Source organism: Chiloscyllium punctatum, chromosome 9 (assembly GCF_047496795.1).
Source record: "Chiloscyllium punctatum isolate Juve2018m chromosome 9, sChiPun1.3, whole genome shotgun sequence".
In the NCBI taxonomy this organism is placed as follows: Eukaryota; Metazoa; Chordata; class Chondrichthyes; order Orectolobiformes; family Hemiscylliidae; genus Chiloscyllium; species Chiloscyllium punctatum.
Window position 1 is genome coordinate 109,551,560 of NC_092747.1, and position 20,350 is coordinate 109,571,909.

Below are 20,350 nucleotides of genomic sequence, written 5' to 3' on the forward strand. Positions count from 1 at the left end.
AAGGAGCTGAGAGACAGGCAACAAGGTTGAGGACAGCACTCCAGAAATTAGGGTCCTGGCAGCTGGTGCAGCAATTAAAATGGACAAAATGGAAGAGAACAGAATTGGAGGAGCACAGATGTTCTGGACAGTCTAAGGCTGGAGGAGATGCAGAGATTGGAAAGGGCCAGACCGCAGAGGGATTCAAAAACTACAGCGAGGATTTTCAAACTTGGGCGTTGCGAGCCAAGTGCTTGCGTACATGTTCGAGCAGAATGGGGGAGGAGTGGAAGTCAGTTTTAGGATGTGGACAGAATTTCAGATGAATTAAGCTTATGGAGGTTGGGAAATGGGAGAATGGCCTGGTATGCACCGGATTGGTTGAGTTCAGAGGTACCAAAGTCATGGGTGAGGGTTTCAACAAGAATGAACCAGGAATAAGGCAGGCAATGATGCAGAGGTGAAAGTAAGTCATCCTGGTCATGAAGCAGACATGAAGCTCATCTCAGAGTTATTTGGAAGACAAGGTCAGGAACAGTTTGAACTGAACTCAAACAGTGACCAAGAAGTAGAATCGACTTGATGCAAATTATATTATTTAATAAGGCCGTTCTCAGGAACTTTGTGGTCCCAGACATATCTCACAGATATATGGGAGATAGCTCATTGAAGTATCTGAGATATTTCAGAAACTGACAAAGACCTATTCAAGAACATAAGACTTCTATCAGAAATCAGAGAACTCAGTCTAGAATGTTCTCACAGCTCCACTAGAGTGAATAATCGATAAACCCCTGTTCATTAAACAAAGGTAATGTGTACAGTTGGTCCTTAACAACTCTAAAAAGGGATCTGAATAAACATAAATCGTGCCAAAATTCCTATAAGGATTCAGTACATCTCCAGCTGCCATGGAACCTCTCAACATGTTCATATTCGAGGAAGAAACCTGGTTTAGCAACTTCATTACTACATAGTGAATGGAGATTTCGGCTTCTTTCATTCTGCTTTAATTGAGGATTAGCTCAGCAACTTGCAACTTCCCCCATAGTGGTTCTGTCCTGGTTGCTCCACTCGCAACAACAGTTCAGAAAACAGGATCAGCAACATTGAGGAAATGCTGTAAACCACCGGGATTAGTCTTTAGAAAGGGAGGAAGAGAAGCAGGAGGGAGAGCAAGAGAAGGATGTGGAAGAGGGGAGGATGGACAAGGTGATCAGGATGTAGGAAGGAGGGCAAGGGGTAGATGGGGAACAGGACGAATGGGGGGGGAGTTTGGGCAAGGGGAGGAGAGGGAGTACAATGAGAGGAAGGGTGAGGAGGAGAGAGTTTCAGGGAGAGGAAAGGCAAGCAGGAAAGTGAGGGCATGAGTCGTTTAAGCGAGCTGGAGAGGGAGGGGGATCAAAGACAGTTGGTAGGCTCTGGGAGTTGGAAGGAGAGGAGAGAGTGGGTTGAAAGACAAGGAGAATTGCAGGATATGGGTGGATTTTTTATTATTTGAGAAAGTGGAAGGGTTCCAAAAAATGTGTTAACATAGCTTATCTCAGTAATGCTAGACATACTTAAGGAACACGGGGCATCCTTGACCACACTGGAAGGTGGCAAGATGTTACATACATAAACACAACAATTAGTCAGTCATGTCCAAATTAATAACTCTCTCCAGGAGTCTTCTGATCTAATTTCACACTGTCTCCACACGAAGCCATTACAGCTCCAGTTTGGAGAATCTCACCTTCTGTAGAGAATGATACAAAACCCAAATTGTTCTGATCTGAGCAGATGCACAAACTGTCAGATTGTGGGTCTTTATGCCCATCTACAGCAAAACAGGAAGACAGGATCTTTCAACAGTTAACTTAAACTTTAGCAAGAGATTCACCATCAATTAGACAACCTGAAAAAAAAGTTATAGAGTCATAGAGATGCGCAGCACAGAAACAGACTTTTCATGCCAACCAGATATCCCAACCCAATCTAGTCCCACCTGCCAGCATCTGACACATATCCCTCCAAACCTTCCTATTCATATACCCATCTAGATACCTTTTAAATACTGCAATTGTATCAGCCTCCACCACTTCCTCTGGCAGCTCATTCCATACAAGTACCACCCTGTGTGAAAAAAATTGCCCCTTAGGTCTCTTTTATATTTTTCCCCTCTCATGCTAAATCTATGCCCTCTAGTTCTGGACTCCCCTACCCCAGGGAAGAGACTTTGCCTATTTATCCTATCCATGCCCCTCATAATTTTGTAAACCTCTATAAGGTCACCCCTCAGCCTCCAATGCTCCAGGGAAAACAACCTCAGCCTATTCAACCTCTCCCTATAGCTCAAATCGTCCAACCCTGGCAATATCCTTGTAAATCTTTTCTGAACCCTTTCAAGTTTCACAAAATCCTTCCGATAGGAAGGAGACCAGAATTGCATGCAATATTCCAACAGTGGCCTAACCAATGTCCTGTACAGCCACAACATGACCTCCTAACCTCTGTACTCACTACTCTGACCAATAAAGGAAAGCATACCAAATGCCTTCTTCACCATCCTATCTACCTGCGACTCTACTTTCAAGAAGCTATGAATTTGCAGTCCAAGGTCTCTTTGTTCAGCAACACTCCTGAGGACCTTACCATTTGCAGTAAATCATAAGTTGTAACATGTGATCTCCTACCTGGACCACTCCCATGCACGAGTCAAGAAAGATTGAGCCCTTCGGTTCCTTCGAGATTTTCTCATCTTTGTAAAAATTAAGAATGTACGATCCATCTCCAAGTTGAGTCAGGTGGAAGAAACGCCTCTTGAATGACTGGGGACAGAAAATGAGTTTGAGTCTGAAGGAAACAAGGTTTTTCTGTTCGCAGCCAGCATCATACAACATTTGTTTCACAATAACTCCCAAATTCCCAATTTCATTCAGTGTCGGCTGGGACTCAACCGTTCACCTCTGAATCAGAGGGCTCTGGGTTCAAATCCCATGTCAAGGACTTGATTACATGATCCAGAGTGACACTCCAGCACAGATCTGAGGAGGTCCTGCAGTATCAGGGGAGCCATCTTTTTGATCAGACATGAAACCAAAGCACTGTGACCTTTCAGGTGAATGCAAAAATTTCCATGGACACTGTCCAAATGGGAAGGGGCATTCTCATTGATTTTCTGGGTCAATATTTGTGAGATCTTGCCTTATGTGATCTGGCTGCTGCGGTTTCCGCCATCACAGTAGTTATTACTTCGATGGCTAGATGCTTCGAGATACCCTGGAATCAGAAAAGGCTCCAGACAAATGCATTTTCGTTTGGTCTTTCGCTTTTAAGTCTAAGAAAAGAGATTGTCATCCTGAGCAAAGTCTACAAATCACATAGGACCACAGCAGGTGAACAGGCTAGCTGACAGAAGTTTTCAAAGTTGACCAGAAGCTGTCAGCTCTCACTGGGAGACCAGTTGAGTTGTGACAGGGAGGCATGAAGATCAAGCTTGGAAAACCTTTTGTGTTAGGCCATGTCAGGGTGGCGCTTCTAAGAAGTGCTCAGTCTACTCAAGCATTCGTCTTGCACTTGGTATGCATTTCCTGAATGTGATACAATGACTCCCTCCTGCAATTCACCAACACCGTTTCGTCTTTGATCATCACATCCAAGTGACACCAATTTAAAAGGATCTTTGATAATATTCAAGTTAATAGTTTAATCTCATATCTTACATAGCTCGCAGCTCAGAGATGTATGGGCGCTGGTTTATTGTTCCCATGCTTATTCACTCAGTTATCTCTCCCAGCTTCCAAAAATCGCAGGCCCTCCAATCACCCCAGTCCCTGAGCGTAACTCTCTCACATTTTGACATGTCCCTGCCTCAGCCCCAATCATACCTCACTGCCCCCAACTCACTGAATTTAGCTATAACCTATCTAAACAAATAGGGTAGAGCCAATTAATGTGTCTCTTTCCTCCTCTAATGCACAGCGCGGTGATGCAGGAAGAAACTTGCATTTCGATAGCACTGTTCACAACCTCAAAGCTTGCCATAGTCTTTCTAAACATGGATACAAAGACTTAAATTGGAATAGGGTCTTTCGAAACTTCACAGCTTTCAAACATTAGAAGTATGGCTACATTTGTAGGGTAGGAAACATAGCAGTCAGCTTGCACAGCAAGATCCCACAAACAGTACTGTGATAATGACCAGATAATCTTTTCCAGATATTTGAAATTGTAATCACTTAATAGATAAGTGCCATTGATAAAGTTATTTGAGCAAATATTAGAACTATTTTACAGATCCATTTTAGTGTACAGTGTAATAATTTGATAAAATGTGAAAGAAATCTCACCCTCATGGTTACACTGATCGCGCTGTTCATATTACCCTTGTGCAACCATCCTTGTTTAGTGATCCCTCCTTTCTGTGAGCCAAGAGAAGCTGTATCCTACATTAAAAAGAATTGTCACATAACCAATTCACAAAGAATTATATCAGAAACCTCAGAATGTGCCGAAATTCCTCAACATCAATTTCAACAAGTGCACAACACCATCCAAAATGTATCACCCCAGATCAGAGCATCCAAATTATTAGCCTTCTTCTCTGAACTTGGTGGTCGCGTTTTAATACAGCAAGCCACCCTTCAGGAACACGTTGAGGTACTCTTCTTCTGAGGCAGTCCTTCAGAACTGAGGATGACTTGTTTCCACTCTGGTTCTGAGTTGGCTGATAGGTCCCTTATGAGAGATGGCTGTGGAATTGACAGCAATATACTGGCATGGACTGAGAAATGGTTAGCAAACCGGGAAAATGGAGTATAAAAATAAACGGATCGTTTTCAAAGTGAAAGGTGGCGATAAGTGGGATACCACAGGGGATCAGTGCTCGAGTCCCAGCTATTTAATAACAATTTATATGAAGCTACATTTCCAAATTTGCCGATGTCACTAAAGTTGGTGGGATTGAGAATGCTGAGGAGGAAGTAACAATGCCTCAGGCGATTTAGTGTGAATGGGCAAATACATGTCAGATGCAGAAAATAGTGGATACATATGAAGTTATTCAGTTCGGTAGGGAAATCAGAACAACACATTATTATTTATATGATGGTAGATTAGGAAATGTTAATGCACAAAAGGACCTTGGTATTCTTGTACATTGTTCAGTGAAAGCAAGCAGCTAGCATCTAAATCAGGCAAATTAGCCTTCATTGCAAGAGGATTCGTGTACAAGGAGGTCTTACTACTGCTGTACAGTGTTCTGGTGAGATCATGCTGGAGTGATATGTGCAGTTTAGTCTCCCTACCCAAGATGAGATATATTTGCCATAGAGTCATTCACCAGACTGATTTCTGGGATGATGGGTTCATTGCATGGAGAGAGATTGGGTTGGCTGGGTGTGTACTCACTGGAGTTTGAAATGAGAGAGAATCTCAGTGAAGCATGAAAGTTTGACAGGGCTGGATGATCTGGAGTCAGGGCTGATTTCTCCCCTGTCAGGGCTGATCCAGAACAAGAGGCCGTGGTCTCAGAATAGGCAGTAGGTCATTTTGGACTGAGGAGAAGAGGTTTCTTCACCTGGTGATGAACCAATGGAATTCTCGCCCACAGAAAGGTGTTGAAGTCAAACCACATATAGCAAGGAAACAGATTTCTAGAGATTAAAGGTGTCAAGGGATTATGCGGTAGTGGGGGAGAAAGTGGTGTTTTTAGACAATTAGCCATGATCATATTAAAAAAAAAATCAGCGAGGGGATTGCTGAACTGTGTGGCCTACTCCTGAACATATATTCTGTGCTGCTACTCTGCCTTACATGTGACTTCGGTCACATAGCAACGCAGTTGACTTTTTGCTGCTCCAAAACTGCCCAGCAAACCTCTGAGCTGTAATAAAGGCCAATTAGAGATGGGGCCAAGATCACACACACCCAAATACTAAACATAGTTTTTTTGAAAATAGACTATTGCTGAAATGTTTGCTTTCTCCATCGCAACACCTTTTCCATCAACCACCTTTTCTCCTGAATATAAATTGTTCTGTTCGCATGAAATTTGGCTAATCTTGTCCTTAGAAGTACAAGAGAAAAAGGTTTGGCAACATTTCTCTTTCAACAACAACATTCATCATACCCAAGCCTAATTCTGATCACAAAAAAATCACAACAGTAATTTTGGGCCATTATCTTCCCTTCTCTCTGACAAGGTCCATTGTGATTGTAATATCCATATCACCACAAAGCGAGGTATTTAAAAGTATTTACAATATTTCAGAGCAGGGTGTTCCGCCAATCACAGAGTCATACAACACAGAAACAATCCCTTCGTTCCAACATGTCCATGCCAACCAGGTATCCCAAACTAAACTAGTCCCACTTGTCTGCATTTGGCCCATACGCCTCTAAACCTTTCCTATTCATGTGTCTGTCCAAATTCTTTTAAATGTTGTAACTGTATTTGCATCTACCACTTCCTCTGGCAGTTCAGTCTGCATACGAACCACGCTTTGTGTAAAAAGGTTGCCCCTCAGGCCCCTTTTAAACCTTCTCCTTTCATCTTAAAAATACACCCTCTGGTTTTGAACTCCCCTATCTATGGAAAAGACCTTGGCTATTCACCCTATCCATGTCCTTCATGATTTTGTAAACCCTCTATAAGGTCAGTCCTCAACCTCCTGTATTCCAGTGAAAAAAGTCCCAGCCCGATCCAGTCTCTCCTTAGAACTCAAACTCTGTAGTCCCAGCAACAGCCTGGTATAGCTTTTCTGAACTTTCTCCAATTTAATAATATCCTTCCTCTAGCAGCGGCATGGTGGCTCAGTGGTTAGCACTGCTGTCTTACAGCACCAGGGTCCCAGGTTCAATTCCAGCCTTGGGTGACTGTCTGTGTAGTGTTTGCACATTCTGCCTGTGTCTGTGTGGTTTCCTCTGGGCGCTCTGGTTTCCTCCCACAGTCTAAAGATGTGCAATGTGCAGGTCAGGTGAATTGCCCCATAGTGTTAGGTGCATCAGTCAGAGGGAATTGGGTCTGGGTGGGTTGCTCTTCGAAGGGTCAGTGTGGACTTGTTGGGCAGAAGGGCCTGTTTCCACTCTGTAGGAAATCTAATCTCAACCGGAAAAACCACAGTATTCCTCAAGAAGCCTCACCAATGTCCTGTGCAACCTTAACATGATGTCCCAACTCCTGTGCTCAATGGTCTGAGTAAATGAAAGCATGTGTGCTAAATGCTAAATTAACCACCGTCTACCTGTGACACAATTTTCAGAACATTATGTAAATGAACCCCCCAGGTCTCTTTGCTCAACATTACTATCCCGACCATTAATTGTAAAAGTCCTGGCCGTGTTTGATTTACCAAAATGCAGCACTTCGCATTTCTCCAAATTAAACTCCATCTGCCTGTCCTCAGTCCATTGGCCCAATTGATCAAGATCTCTTTGTACTCTTCCACAAGCTACTTCACTGTCTACTACACCACCAATTTTGGTGCCATCCACAAACTTACTAACCATGCCTCCTAAATTCTCATCCAAATCATAGAGTGAGGTTATGGCTGATTTGTGTCTTAACTCCATCTATTTGCCTTTGTTCTGTAGCCCTTACCCAATAAGAATCAATCAATCTTAGATTAGATTAGATTACTTACAGTGTGGAAACAGGCCCTTCGGCCCAACAAGTCCACACCGCCCCGCCGAAGCGCAACCCACCCATACCCCTACATTTACCCCTTACCTAACACTACGGGCAATTTAGCATGGCCAATTCACCTGACCTGCACATCTTTGGACTGTGGGAGGAAACCGGTGCACCCGGAGGAAACCCACGCAGACACGGGGAGAACGTGCAAACTCCACACAGTCAGTCGCCTGAGGTGGGAATTGAACCCAGGTCTCTGGCGCTGTGAGGCAGCAGTGCTAACCACTGTGCCACCGTGCCGCCCTAATTTGAACTTAATTTGAACTTTTCAGACGATGCTCTCCAGCTTCAGATAAGAAAGTGAAGTGCTTCCTGCTATTACCAGTGAGCAACCCGTTTTCCAATTTTCCGCCCCTTGTTCTGGACTCCGTCAACCAGAGGAAGCAGTTTCTCTGTTTGAACAGAGATTGGATCTGGAAACTTCCTGATCTATACTGGTCAGAAATACAACACATGTTGTATTTGCTCAGTGAACCAAGACAGGAAGAGTGAAAGGCCATCGTGCTCAAATCCTGCCACAGGAAAATCTGGCAAACCATCTGTCACGTTCTCCATGAAAAAAAAATTCTACCATGAAATCAAGTCATTTGTGTGGGTAATTGAAAAAAAACAATCTGTTCACAAAGCACTGAAGCTTCTGATTTCATTTACAAGCGGTTCTCAACTTTTACTCAGTGACTAATCTTACAAACTCTGCCAACAGAGGATTGGTTGATGATCAAAGTGTTGCTTTTCAAGATTTAAAGTCATCAGTTTTTTTTAAAAGATTCCTTCAATATTCCTTCATTTTAGCATATTCAATAACAGGCATACATTTTACTAGCTGCAAAAGCTAAAATGTCTGATTTAGTCAAAACCAAGATCTTAAAGAAATTATTCCATATAAAGCTAGACGTAGGAGTAGGGAAAATGAGTCATTTAAGAGACAGATACAAGATTAGCCAACCAATTAAACAATTTATTTTACACTGAAATAGAATCTAATTATTTGGAATTCAGCAGGGTTTTTTCCCTCTCTTTCTGGCACCAAAAGGTTACAACCTCTATCAAAGAAACCTGAATCAGAAAAAAAGTTACAATAAATTTAACCCCAACCCCAAACCTTTCAATTTTCATTTTTTAAAATTAATTGGGAGATTGGAACATCTTAGTTCCCCATTGCTTTTTCCATTGCTGCACTTCAGCCAATAAGAGTCGATTCACCAACCAACAACCGCCCTCTTCTCCTGAAATTTAAACAAAAATGTGACTGCTTGAGATTTGGCATTCATATGTCCGCCATGATGACTGCACAACAAAACCTTCAGCAACACATTTCTTCTTAGCAATAACTGAGGCAGAGTTGAATGGAATCAAGAATGCTAAAGCACTGTAGATGATAATCACTTAAATTTCTAATCACAATTATGCGCCATTCCATTGGTTCCAACGGAAAAGTAAGAGACAGCTTAGAGAACTGAGTCAACATTCTGCCCCACTCCTTGACACAGTGCCCTTTACCAATTACATTCCCACAATAGGAGAGCTATAATAAAAAGCAAAGTCTGTCAGCTTTTTTCTTACATCCTGAAGTTACGAGCTAGTCCTGAGATCAGTGCTCAAATGACAAGGACCTTTTTTCTCCCCAGACTTTGTTTACTGCGTAAATTCTTGGTCTCCACATTTAAACAGGGATAAGTTTACACTGGGAGCATTTCAGAAAATCTCCAGCATCTGCAGTCCTCACTTTCTCCTCCGCAGTTCAGTAAAAGTTTACTAGGTTGATTCATGGGATGAAGAGGTTGTCTTCTGAACAAAGCCTGAGCAGCTTGGGTCTACGTTCATTGGAATTTGGAAGAATGAGAGGCGATCTTATTGAAATAAAACATTGAGGTAGTTTGACCGGGTAGATCCTGAAAGGATGCTCTCCTCATGGGGAATTCTGGAACTTGAGTTTCAGAATAAGGTGTTTTCCCAATTATGAAAGTGTTCAGAAGGAATTCCTCAGAAGATGATGAAATCTTTGTAATTCTCTTGCGCAGAGAGCAACAGAGGCGTAGTCAATCAGTACATTCAAGGCTGAGTCATACAGATGTTTGAGGCAGGTAGGAAGTGCAGCTGGTGTCATCAGCCATGATCTCAGTAAATGACAGTTCAGTCTCGAGAGGCCGAGTGGTCCCTCTAGCTCTTATTTTGTGTGTTCAATTGAAATTTGGAACCTTGGAGCACAAAAGGTTATTCCACCCATTCTATCTACGCTAACCATTTGAAAGGGACATCTAATTAGTCTCACTCCCCATAGCCCCTGCCATTCATTTTCCGAAAACAAGTATTTATCCAACTCCCTTTCGAATGTTATTCCTGAATCTACTTGCACTCTCCTTTCAGACAGCATGAACCAGATCATAGCATTTCTCTCTGTAATGCAAATCCTGCTCTGGTCCATATGCAAAGTGCTTTATATCTGTGCTCTCTCACTCATAGGAGACAGTTTTCGCCTTATTTACTCAATCAAAACCATTCAGAATGTTAAACCCTCAAGAGTTACAGCAACTTAATTACATGAAAATCTCCAACCTTATTCTACTTACGCTGTGGGAACTTGCAAGTTCTCCTCTAAAGCACTTATCACTTTGTCTTGGATGACGTGTATCACCATTCTTTCACCATTACTGTGTCAAAATCCAGTAACTCCCTCCCCAACAGCCTTGTGGGTGTCTCTGCACCCTAAGGACTAAATCATTTCAAGAAGGCAGTTCACCACCACCTTGTCAAGGGCAATTACAGATGTACAATAAACACAGGCCTAACTAGTGACGCCCATATTCAATTAATGAAAAGAAACAAAAATACAGGCCAAGATACTACATGTCTTGCATGTCTTCAGGAAGGATACAGCATAGTGAATAGGTCAATTCCAATAAAACAGGAGTACCACAGGGATCTGAGACGCTATTGTATAAAGTACAAACTGAACTTACAAGATGTGTTGAATGTAACTGAATTGTTGAATGTTACAATACCATACTCATATTATGCGAGCTTCACATAATTTGGAATGGGAGTCCCTATTTCGTGAATGTCTCAGAATTGGAAATGAAATCTTCTCAACGCAAGATTTTGTTTTTCTGCTCAGGTGCACAGTTCCTCAAAAGGGGGATAAACAATCACAATGTTCCCTCTCTTTAGTCAAAGATTCCCGTTCAAAGGAATAGGAAAAGCCCATTCAGCTTCCTGAACCTGTTTTGCATTGAATGGGATCATGACTCTTCTATATCCGAACTGCATCCCTCCGCCTTTGCTTCGTATTCCTGAATACTCTAGTCTTGAAAAATAACTATCCAGATTTAAAATAATTAACTGAGCTAGCATTTTGTGGGAGAGGGTTCCAAACTTCCAACATCTTTTGTGAGAAGAAGTGCTCCCTAATTTCTTTCCTGAAGGACCTAGCTTCGGAGATTTCGAGTCTAAGACTCCTGCACCAAATCGTAAAGTATCTATCCAATCAATTGCTTTGAAAAGAATCAAGTAAATCATCTCTTAGTTTACGCATTCTAAGGAATACAAAGTCAAAAATCACATGACAGCGGGTTATAGTCCAACAGATTTATTTGAAACCGCAAACTTTCAGAGCCCCCGCTCCTTCCTACAAGCCTAGGTTATGTAGTCTCTCCACATAACTTAACCCTTAGTAAACTGGAACATTCTGGTGAATCTCCGCTACACTCCTTACAAGGTCACCGTGTTTTTTTCAAAGGTGGGATACACTGAACTGTCCACACAACTGCTATAATCAAACTCTATAAGGTTATGGAACATCCGTTCATGGAACAAGATTGTAACATCTTCTTGGAAATTAATTCAAAGTCCGCAAAACTCATCCAATAATTTACAATTTATGATGGGAAACATTTCAATAACTTCCTTTGGGATGCTTGCAGTTCCTGTAGCAGTGAAACACAAATGTGTTTGTATTGCTTCTCAGTTGCAGCTGCATTCATATGACACCTTGAAATGATAGATAATCAACTTTTCTCATGTGTAAAACTGTACTTTGCAGATCAAAATCAGGTCCAATGACAATGCCTTGTGGAACAACAAATCAGTCTAAAAGACACATACATTGTTAATCTGCAAACTGGACAGCAAGCTCAAAAGATTAAGAAACACCATGAGCTGTTAATCTCTGGAACTCGCTAGTCAACTTGTACAATGACCTGAATCATTAACATGCCTTTCTTATTCCAATGAAATACAGCCCATTGAGTTCAGAGCCCCCTTGTCCCTCGTTATTCGGAGAATTGCTAGGATTTGCACACTAATTGATCATTAAATTCAGTGCAAAAGGAAGACACAATTAATCGAATAAATGTCATTTTAATGATGTGAAATTGTTAATGCAATGCCAATCTGTCAGACTTTTCTGGAAAATGAACATATCATTTGTGGTGCTGTGGTAGTGCCCCTACTACTGGGTCTGGAGGCATAGGTTCAAGCCTCACCTTCTCATAGTGTGTAAAACAGGTTGCTCAAAGAGAAATCTTAAACTGTGGAGTCTCACGCCTGTGAGGTGATGCATGTTTAAGATTTTTATAATGGCAAATTTAAAATGCTTTTGATTTCTTTTTCTTTTTCTCTCTTTCCCTTTCTCACTCTCTTAATCCAAGCTTTTTTTCTCTTTGCTTTCTTTCTGATTTTGGATGAATTTAATTCTCCCAATTTCCATCTCCGTCATTTCTACTTTTCCTCAATTCATAAATTTCATTGGTACAGGAAACAGACTGTGGACTGATGTACACCCCAGTGAGGTCCCTGACATTCTGTTACCCTCTGTGTGCTGTTAAAAACACACATTCTGAACGACAGACAGAAAATAAAGGAGAGGGAGAAGTCTAAATAGGCAAAACCATAACATCCACCATCCAACCCCAACATTTCTGGAAAGTTTGTTTCATTGCATTTGAAGGAGTTGACCTTCTCCTTACCTTTTCTATCTTACATATTTGTGAGCCTGTGAAACTAAATCATTGGTTGAAATGAGCATGAGTTTTGGTAAAAAGGTACCAACCACTGCAATTCAACTTAGATCTTCCCAAATAAATCAGAATAATTAAATATTGACTACCTCATCTTTGTCAACATCTTCATCAACTTCAAAAACGTGAACTGGAAGTTTTTCTGGTCTTGGTGCTTTGCTGTAAGGAAATAAACCAACAAATACACAATAATGTGGCAGTCATAAAAACAACAGCCTTCTTCGAAAAGCCAACACTAGATTTTACAAAAATAAAGCAGAACTCGGTTAAAGAAAACCTTTCATTTATATAGTGCTTATCATGACCCCATGGTGACCTATGACACTTAGAGTCAGAGATTTCCAGCCTGGAAATAGACCCTTCAGTCCAATTCATCCATGCCAGCCAGATACCCTAAATTAATCTAGTCTCATTTACCAACACTTGGTCCATATCTCTTCCTACTCATATTATGTTGACTGAAAACAACAAATGCTGAAGATCACAGTGGGTCAGACAGCATCCATGGAGAGAGAGCTGTCTGACCCACTGTGATCTCAAGCATTTGTTGTTTTCAGTACAGATTCCAACATCTGCAATAATTTGCTCCTGCCTTTTAAATGTTTAATAGGACCAACCTCCACCACTTCCTCTGGCAACTTGTTCCATACATGCACCACCCTCTGTGTGAAAAAGTTGCCCCTTAGGTCCCTTTTAAATCTTTACCCTCTCACCTTAAACCTATGCACTCTCGTGAAGGCGGCGTTTGGTACACTTTCCTTTATCGGTCAGAGTATTGAGTACAGGAGCTGGGAGGTCATGCTGAGGCAGTGCAGAACATTGGTTAGGTCACTTGTGGAATATTTCGTGTAAATCTAGTCACCTTTCTATCAGAAGGATGTTGCAAAACTTGCAAGGGTTCAGAAAAGTTTACAAGGATGTTGCCAGGGTTGGAGGATTTGAGTTATAGGGAGAGGTTGAATAGGGTAAAAACAATGACTGCAGATGCTGGAAACCAGATTCTGGATTAGTGGTGCTGGAAGGGCACAGCAGTTCAGGCAGCATCCAAGTAGCTTCGAAATCAACGTTTCGGGCAAAAGCCCTTCATCAGGAATAAAGGCAGTGAGCCTGAAGCAGGGAGAACTAGAGGAGGGTGGGGGTGGGGAGAAAGTAGCATAGAGTACAATGGGTGGGTGGGGGAGGGGATGAAGGTGATAGGTCAAGGAGGAGAGGGTGGAGTGGATAGGTGGAAAAGACGACAGGCAGGTAGGACAAGTCCGGACAAGTCATGGGGACAGTTACTGAGCTGGAAGTTTAGAACTAGGGTGAGGTGGGGGAAGGGGAAATGAGGAAACTGTTGAAGTCCACATTGATGCCTTGGGATTGAAGTGTTCCGAGGCGGAAGATGAGGCGTTCTTCCTCCAGGCGTCTGGTGGTGAGGGAGCGGTGGCGAAGGAGGCCCAGGACCCCACTCTGCCGAGGACATGGAGGTCCTGGGCCTCCTTCACCGCCACTCCCTCACCACCAGATGCCTGGAGGAAGAACGCCTCATCTTCCGCCTCAGAACACTTCAACCCCAGGGCATCAATGTGGACTTCAACAGTTTCCTCATTTCCCCTTCCCCCACCTCACCCTAGTTCTAAACTTCCAGCTCAGTAACTGTCCCCATGACTTGTCCGGACTTGTCCTACCTGCCTGTCTTCTTTTCCACCTATCCACTCCACCCTCTCCTCCTTGACCTATCACCTTCATCCCCTCCCCCACTCACACATTGTACTCTATGCTACTCTCTCCCCACCCCCACCCTCATCTAGCTTATCTCTCCACGCTTCAGGCTCACTGCCTTTATTCCTGATGAAGGGCTTTTGCCCGAAACGTCGATTTCAAAGCTACTTGGATGCTGCCTGAACTGTTGTGCTCTTCCAGCACCACTAATCCAGAGGTTGAATAGGGGCTGTTTTCCCTGGAGCGTCTGAGGCTGTGGGGTGACCTTCTTGAGGTTCATAAAATCATGAGGGGCATGGATAGGGTAAATAGACAAGGTCTTTTCCCTGGGGTCAGGGAATCCAGAACTAGAGGGCATGGTTTAGAGTGAGAGGGGCAAGATACAAAAGAGACCTAAGGGACAACTTTTTCACGCAGAAGGTGGTGCGTGTGTGAAATGGGCTGTCAGAGGAAGTGGTGGAGGCTGGTACAATTGCAACATTTAAAAGGCATTTGGATGGGTATATGAATAGGAAGGGTTTGGAGGGATATGGGCCGGGTGCTGGCAGGTGGGACTAGATTGGGTTGGGATACCTGGTCGACATGGACGGGTTAGACCGACGGGTCTGTTTCCGTGCTGTACATCCCTATGACTCTAGTTTTGGACTCCCCTACCCTGGCTATTCACCCTATCCATGCCCCTCATGGAATACTCCTTTTAGTCATGTAGAAATCACAGCAGCTAACAACAGTACACAACAATCTCTCAAACAACAACATGGTTCTAACAAGGTAATCTGTTTTGTGATATTGGGTGAGGCATTAATATGGAACACCTCTGCAAAACAGGTGATCTTTTCCCTTAACCTGGGAGCAGAGCTGAGGTCTCAGTTTATCATCTTAACTGACAATGTAACACTCCTACAGTTACTGCATTGATTTGTCAGCTGAATTTGTTGTGCTCAGCTCCTTCAGTTAGACTTGCACTTACAACCTTCTGACTGAGAGGCAGAGCACTAATCAAAAATTCTGCTTTCCCCCTCCATTCAAACAAAATTTTGATACAACTAGCTGCTTATTTAATCAAATCTGGCATGTTAGGAGTAGTGGTCTTTTCCAGCTCTATAATTTATAAACCTTAAATTTATAAAAGGTCTTATAGTTTGGCTGATTTATTTTCTCCAATGGCATTCCAGGATGTCACACCACAAAAAATCAAAATATATTCCGTTATGCCCTCCCATTTTGTTTTCTTAAGGTTCGTGGCTAGTTTCACAATGTTGAGGTGCAACCTAGTAGCTCTTAAATAACTGCAGAGTGACCTGACTCACATATTAACCCTGTTGTAACATAGCACAAAATATGTCCTTTTGCTCTTATAAAGTGCACACCAGAACATATGGCCTGTTTTTACACTGTCCCCCCTTTCTGCATGTTAACTGCAACAGATTTAGCAGAAAGTCGATGTGACAGTTAACACATACATTTCAACATGGGTGTTAAACCAGATTTGGTATCTTTCTGATCATGTCCGTTATGTTCTTAGCAAACATCTGAACAACCATTTGCTGTTATCTTCACACCAAACAACAGTGACTGGTGTCGAGAGTAACATGTCAACTAAGCAAGAAAAAACTTGCATTTATACAGCAGCCTTATCTCAGTAAAATATTCCAAGGTGCTTCAGACCAGCATTACCAACAAAATCACCACACAGAACCACATTAGGAGATATTAAGAAATGTGACCAAAACTTGGTGAAAGAAGTAGGTTTTAAGTTGAGTCTGAGCAGAGGAAAATAAGAGGTAAAGCTGCAGATAAGCAGAGAGATTAAAGAACAGAATTTCAAAGTTCAGGATCTAGCCAGCTGAGCTTACAGGCACAATGGTGGAGCACACAGATCTCTTGAGGGGAATCTACAGTGACTGCGGAGGCTGAGACCAGGTGAGTTTGGTGGTGGGGTTCAATGTTAAACAATCTTGAGAACTTTAAAATCACAGTCTTGCTAAATGAACAGCCAAAGCAGGGTCAGTAAGTACAGATAGTGCACTGGACTTTATGCCATTTGGAATAGGACCACTCGTGTCCTGAATGAGTTTCTTTATAGAGTGATGAAGGTGAGAGGTTGGTTAGGAACTAATTGGGGAAGACAAATTGAGAGATAATAAAGACACAATAATACAGATGAGGATTCTAGCAGTGTATGAGCTGACACCTGGTAAGAGATAATGTCGCTGAGGTGAAGCGGAGATGAGTGTAATGGGGGAGGTGGTGTCGTGATAATGTAGAAAATACAGATCAGTAATCCAGAGACTGAGGTTAATGTTCAGTGTCATAGATTCGAATCCCACCAAGGCAGATTGTGAAATCTGAATCCAGTGAAATCGGGAATTAAAAAACTAACTGATTGCTAATCATGTAACCACGGCTGATTGTCATAAAGGCCCAGTTGGTTCCCTAGTGGAGTCAATGTTGATCCCTTAAAGGGAGAAAATGAGGGGTAGAGATACAGAGAGATGTAAGAAGGGCATCAATGACCCCCAATAAAACTGGAGTCAATGGGAATCAGGGGGAATCTCTCTGTTGGTTGAATTTAAAGGTGGCAGAAAGGAAAATGGCCATGGTCATTGGAGGCCAGTTATCTCAACCTCAGGACAATTCTACAGAAGTTCCTCAGGTACTGTCTTAGGATCAACAAGTGTGGTGCTGGAAAAGCACAGCCAGTCAGGCAGCATCTGAGGAGCAGGAAAGTCAACGTTTCGAGCATAAGCTCTTCATCAGGAATGTGGTTCTGATCTGGAACCAATGTTCCAGCGAAAAGGATAAATAGGGTGGGGTCACTAGGAATTTAAACTAGTGAGTCAGGGTGAAGGGAAAGGGAGACGACAGGGAGTATGATGGCAAATAAAAAGGTAAGCAATAGGTTAGCATGTGCACAGGAAGGTGTAGGTTCAAGGCAGACAATGAAAGAAACAAAAAAGGATAACTCAGGAGTTATTATTAGAGACGTTGGAAATCATGAGTGTAAGAAAGCTAGCATAAAGGCACTTTATCTGAATGCTTGTAGCATTCGTAACAAGACTGATGATTTAATGGCACAAATCATCGCGTGGGAATGATTTGGTTGTCATTACTGAGACGTGGTTACAGGATGGTCACGAATGGAAGTTAAATATCCAGGGGTACCAGACTTTTCGGAAGGACAGACAGGAAGGTAAGGGAGGTGGTGCAGCTCTGATAATCAAGAGTGACATTAGGACGGTGCTGAGAGATGGTATAGGTCCTATGGAGAATAAGGTTGAATCAATTTGGGTGGAAATTAGAAATTCTAAGAGGAAAAAGTCACTGATAGGCGTAGTCTAAAGGCCAGGAGAAAGGGAGGACTGCAGATGCTGGAGTACCAGAGTTGAAAAATGTGGTGCTGGAAAAACACAGCAGGTCAGGCAGCATCCGAGGAGCAGGAGAATCGACTTTTTGGGCATAAACCCTTCTTCAGGAATGAGGCTGGTGTGCCAAACGGACTGAGGTAAAGGTAGGGGGGAGGGAATTTGGGGGAGGGGCGCTGGGAATACGATAGGTGGAAGGAGGTGAGGGTGAGGGATAGGCCAGAGAGGGGGTGGGGACGGAGAGGTTGAGAAGAAGATTGCAGGTCAAGAGGGCGGTCCTGAATCTGAGGGTTGGGACTGAGATAAGGTGGGGAGGAGGGGAAATGAGGAAACTGGAGAAATCTACATTCATCCCTTGTGGTTGGAGGGTTCCTAGGCGGAACATGAGGCACTCTTCCTCCAGGTGTCGTATGGCCAGGGTCTGGCGATGGAGGAGGCCAAGGACCTGCATGTCAATGGCGGAGTGGGAGGGGGAGTTAAAGTGTTCAGCCACGGGGCGGTTGGGTTGGTTGGTGCGGGTGTCCCAGAGGTGTTCCCTGAAACGTTCCGCAAGTAGGCGGCCTGTCTCCCCAATGTAGAGGAGACCACATCGGGTGCAGCGGATACAGTAAATGATATGTGTGGAGGTGCAGGCGAGTTTGCGACGGATATAGAAGGATCCATTGGGGTCTTGGAGGGAGGTGAGGGGGGAGGGGTGGGCGCACGTTTTGCACTTCTTGCAGTTGCAGGGGAAGGTGCCGGGAGTGGAAGTTGGGTTGGTGGGGGGTGTGCACCTGACGAGGGAGTCGCAGAGGGAGTGGTCTCTCCTGAATGCTGATAAAGGGTGGAGAGGGAAATATATCCCTGGTGGTGGGGTCTGTCTGGAGGTGGCGGAAATAACGGAGGATGATACAATGTTGGTGGGGTGGTGGGTGAGGACCAGTGGGGTTCTGTCCTGGTGGCGATTAGAGGGGCAGGGTTCAAGGGCGGAGGTGCAGGAAATGGAGGAGATGCGGTGGAGAGCGTCGTCGACCATGTCGGAAGAGAAATTGTGGTCTTTGAAGAAGGAGGCCATTTGGGTTGTTCGGTATTGGAATTGGTCCTCCTGGGAGCAGATGCGGCAGAGGCGGAGGAATTGGGAACATGGGATGGCGTTTTTACAGGGGGCAGGGTGGGAGGACGTGTAATCTAGGTAGCTGTGGGAGTCGGTTGGTTTGTAGTAAATGTCTGTGTTGAGTCGGTCACCCGAGATAGAAATGGAGAGGTCTAGGAAGGGGAGGGAGGAGTCTGAGACGGTCCAGGTAAATTTGAGGTCAGGGTGGAAGGTGTTAGTAAAGTGGATGAACTGTTCAACCTCCTCATGGGAGCACGAGGTAGCGCCAATACAATCATCGATGTAGCAGAGGAAAAGGTGGGGGATGGTGCCAGTGTAGCTGCGGAAAATGGACTGTTCCACATATCCGGCGAAGAGGCAGACATAGCTGGGGCCCATGCGGGTGCCCATGGCTACTCCTTTGGTTCGGAGGAAGTGGGAGGATTGGAAGGAGAAGTTGTTAAGAGTGAGGACCAGTTCAGTCAATCGAAAGAGGGTGTCAGTGGAAGGGTACTGGTTGGGTCGGTGGGAGGGGAAGAAGCGGAGGGCTCGGAGGCCTTTGCGATGGGCCTTCTATAGGCCACCAAATAATAACATCATATTGGGGCAGGCAATAAACAAGGAAATAACTAATGCCTGTAAAAATGGTATGGCAATTATCATGGGGGATTTTAATCTACATGGATTGGTCGAACGAGCTCGGTCAGGGTAGCCTTGAGGAGGAGTTCATTGAGTGTATCTGTGATAGTTTTCTTGAACAGTATGTAATGGAACCAACAAGGGAGCCAGCTATCCTAGATCTGGTCCTGTGTAATGAGACAGGAATAATTAATTACCTCATAGTTAGGGATCCTCTTAGAAGGAATGATCATAGTATGGTTGTATTTAGAATATAGATGGAGAGTGTGAAGATAAAATCCAATATCTAAGGGGGACTACAATGCCATGAGGGAGGAGTTGGCTGAAGTAAACTGGAAACAAAGATTTCATGGTGGGACAGGAGACAAGAATGGAGGACATTCAAACCAATTTTTCAAAGTGTTCAGCAAAAGTATATTCCAGTAAAAAGAAAGGACTGTAAGATTAAGGGTAAGGAAATAAGGGAGGCTATCAAATTGAAAGAGAAGGCATACAAAGTGGTTAAAAACTGCAAGGAAGTAGAAGATTGGGAAACCTTTAAAAGGTCAACAGAAAGCCACAAAAAAAGCTATAAGGAAAAGTAAGATAGAACATGAGAAAAAAAACTAGCACAGAATATAAAGACAGATAGCAAAGATTTCTATAAACATATAAAAAGAGTGGCTAGAGTAAATGTTGGTCCTTTAGAGAATGAGAAGGGGAATTTCGTTATGGGATATGGTGAAATGGCTGAGGCATTGAACAGGTATTTTGGATCAGTCTTCACAGTGGAGACATGCCAATAATTGACAAAGAGACAAAGGTAGGTGAGGACCTGGAAACAATCATTATTACGGAAGAGTTAGTATTGGGCAAACGAATGGATCTAAGAATTGATAAGTCTCCTGGCCCTGATGGAATG

The 20,350-nt window shown here is 43.3% G+C and overlaps 1 protein-coding gene across 15 annotated transcripts in view; it reads right to left on the bottom strand.

Annotated features, from left to right (window-relative positions):
• Positions 1–20,350, bottom strand: part of LOC140481586 (dedicator of cytokinesis protein 9-like) — a 342,162-nt gene that overhangs the window by 139,178 nt on the left and 182,634 nt on the right. For all 15 annotated transcript variants that reach the window (XM_072578032.1, XM_072578034.1, XM_072578030.1 and 12 more), the window contains exons 5-7: positions 12,759–12,828; positions 4,311–4,406; positions 2,655–2,789 (exon numbers count right to left, since the gene is read on the bottom strand). In XM_072578032.1, coding sequence (XP_072434133.1) covers positions 2,655–2,789; positions 4,311–4,406; positions 12,759–12,828 — 301 coding nt within the window. The remainder of the gene's footprint in view (positions 1–2,654; positions 2,790–4,310; positions 4,407–12,758; positions 12,829–20,350) is intronic.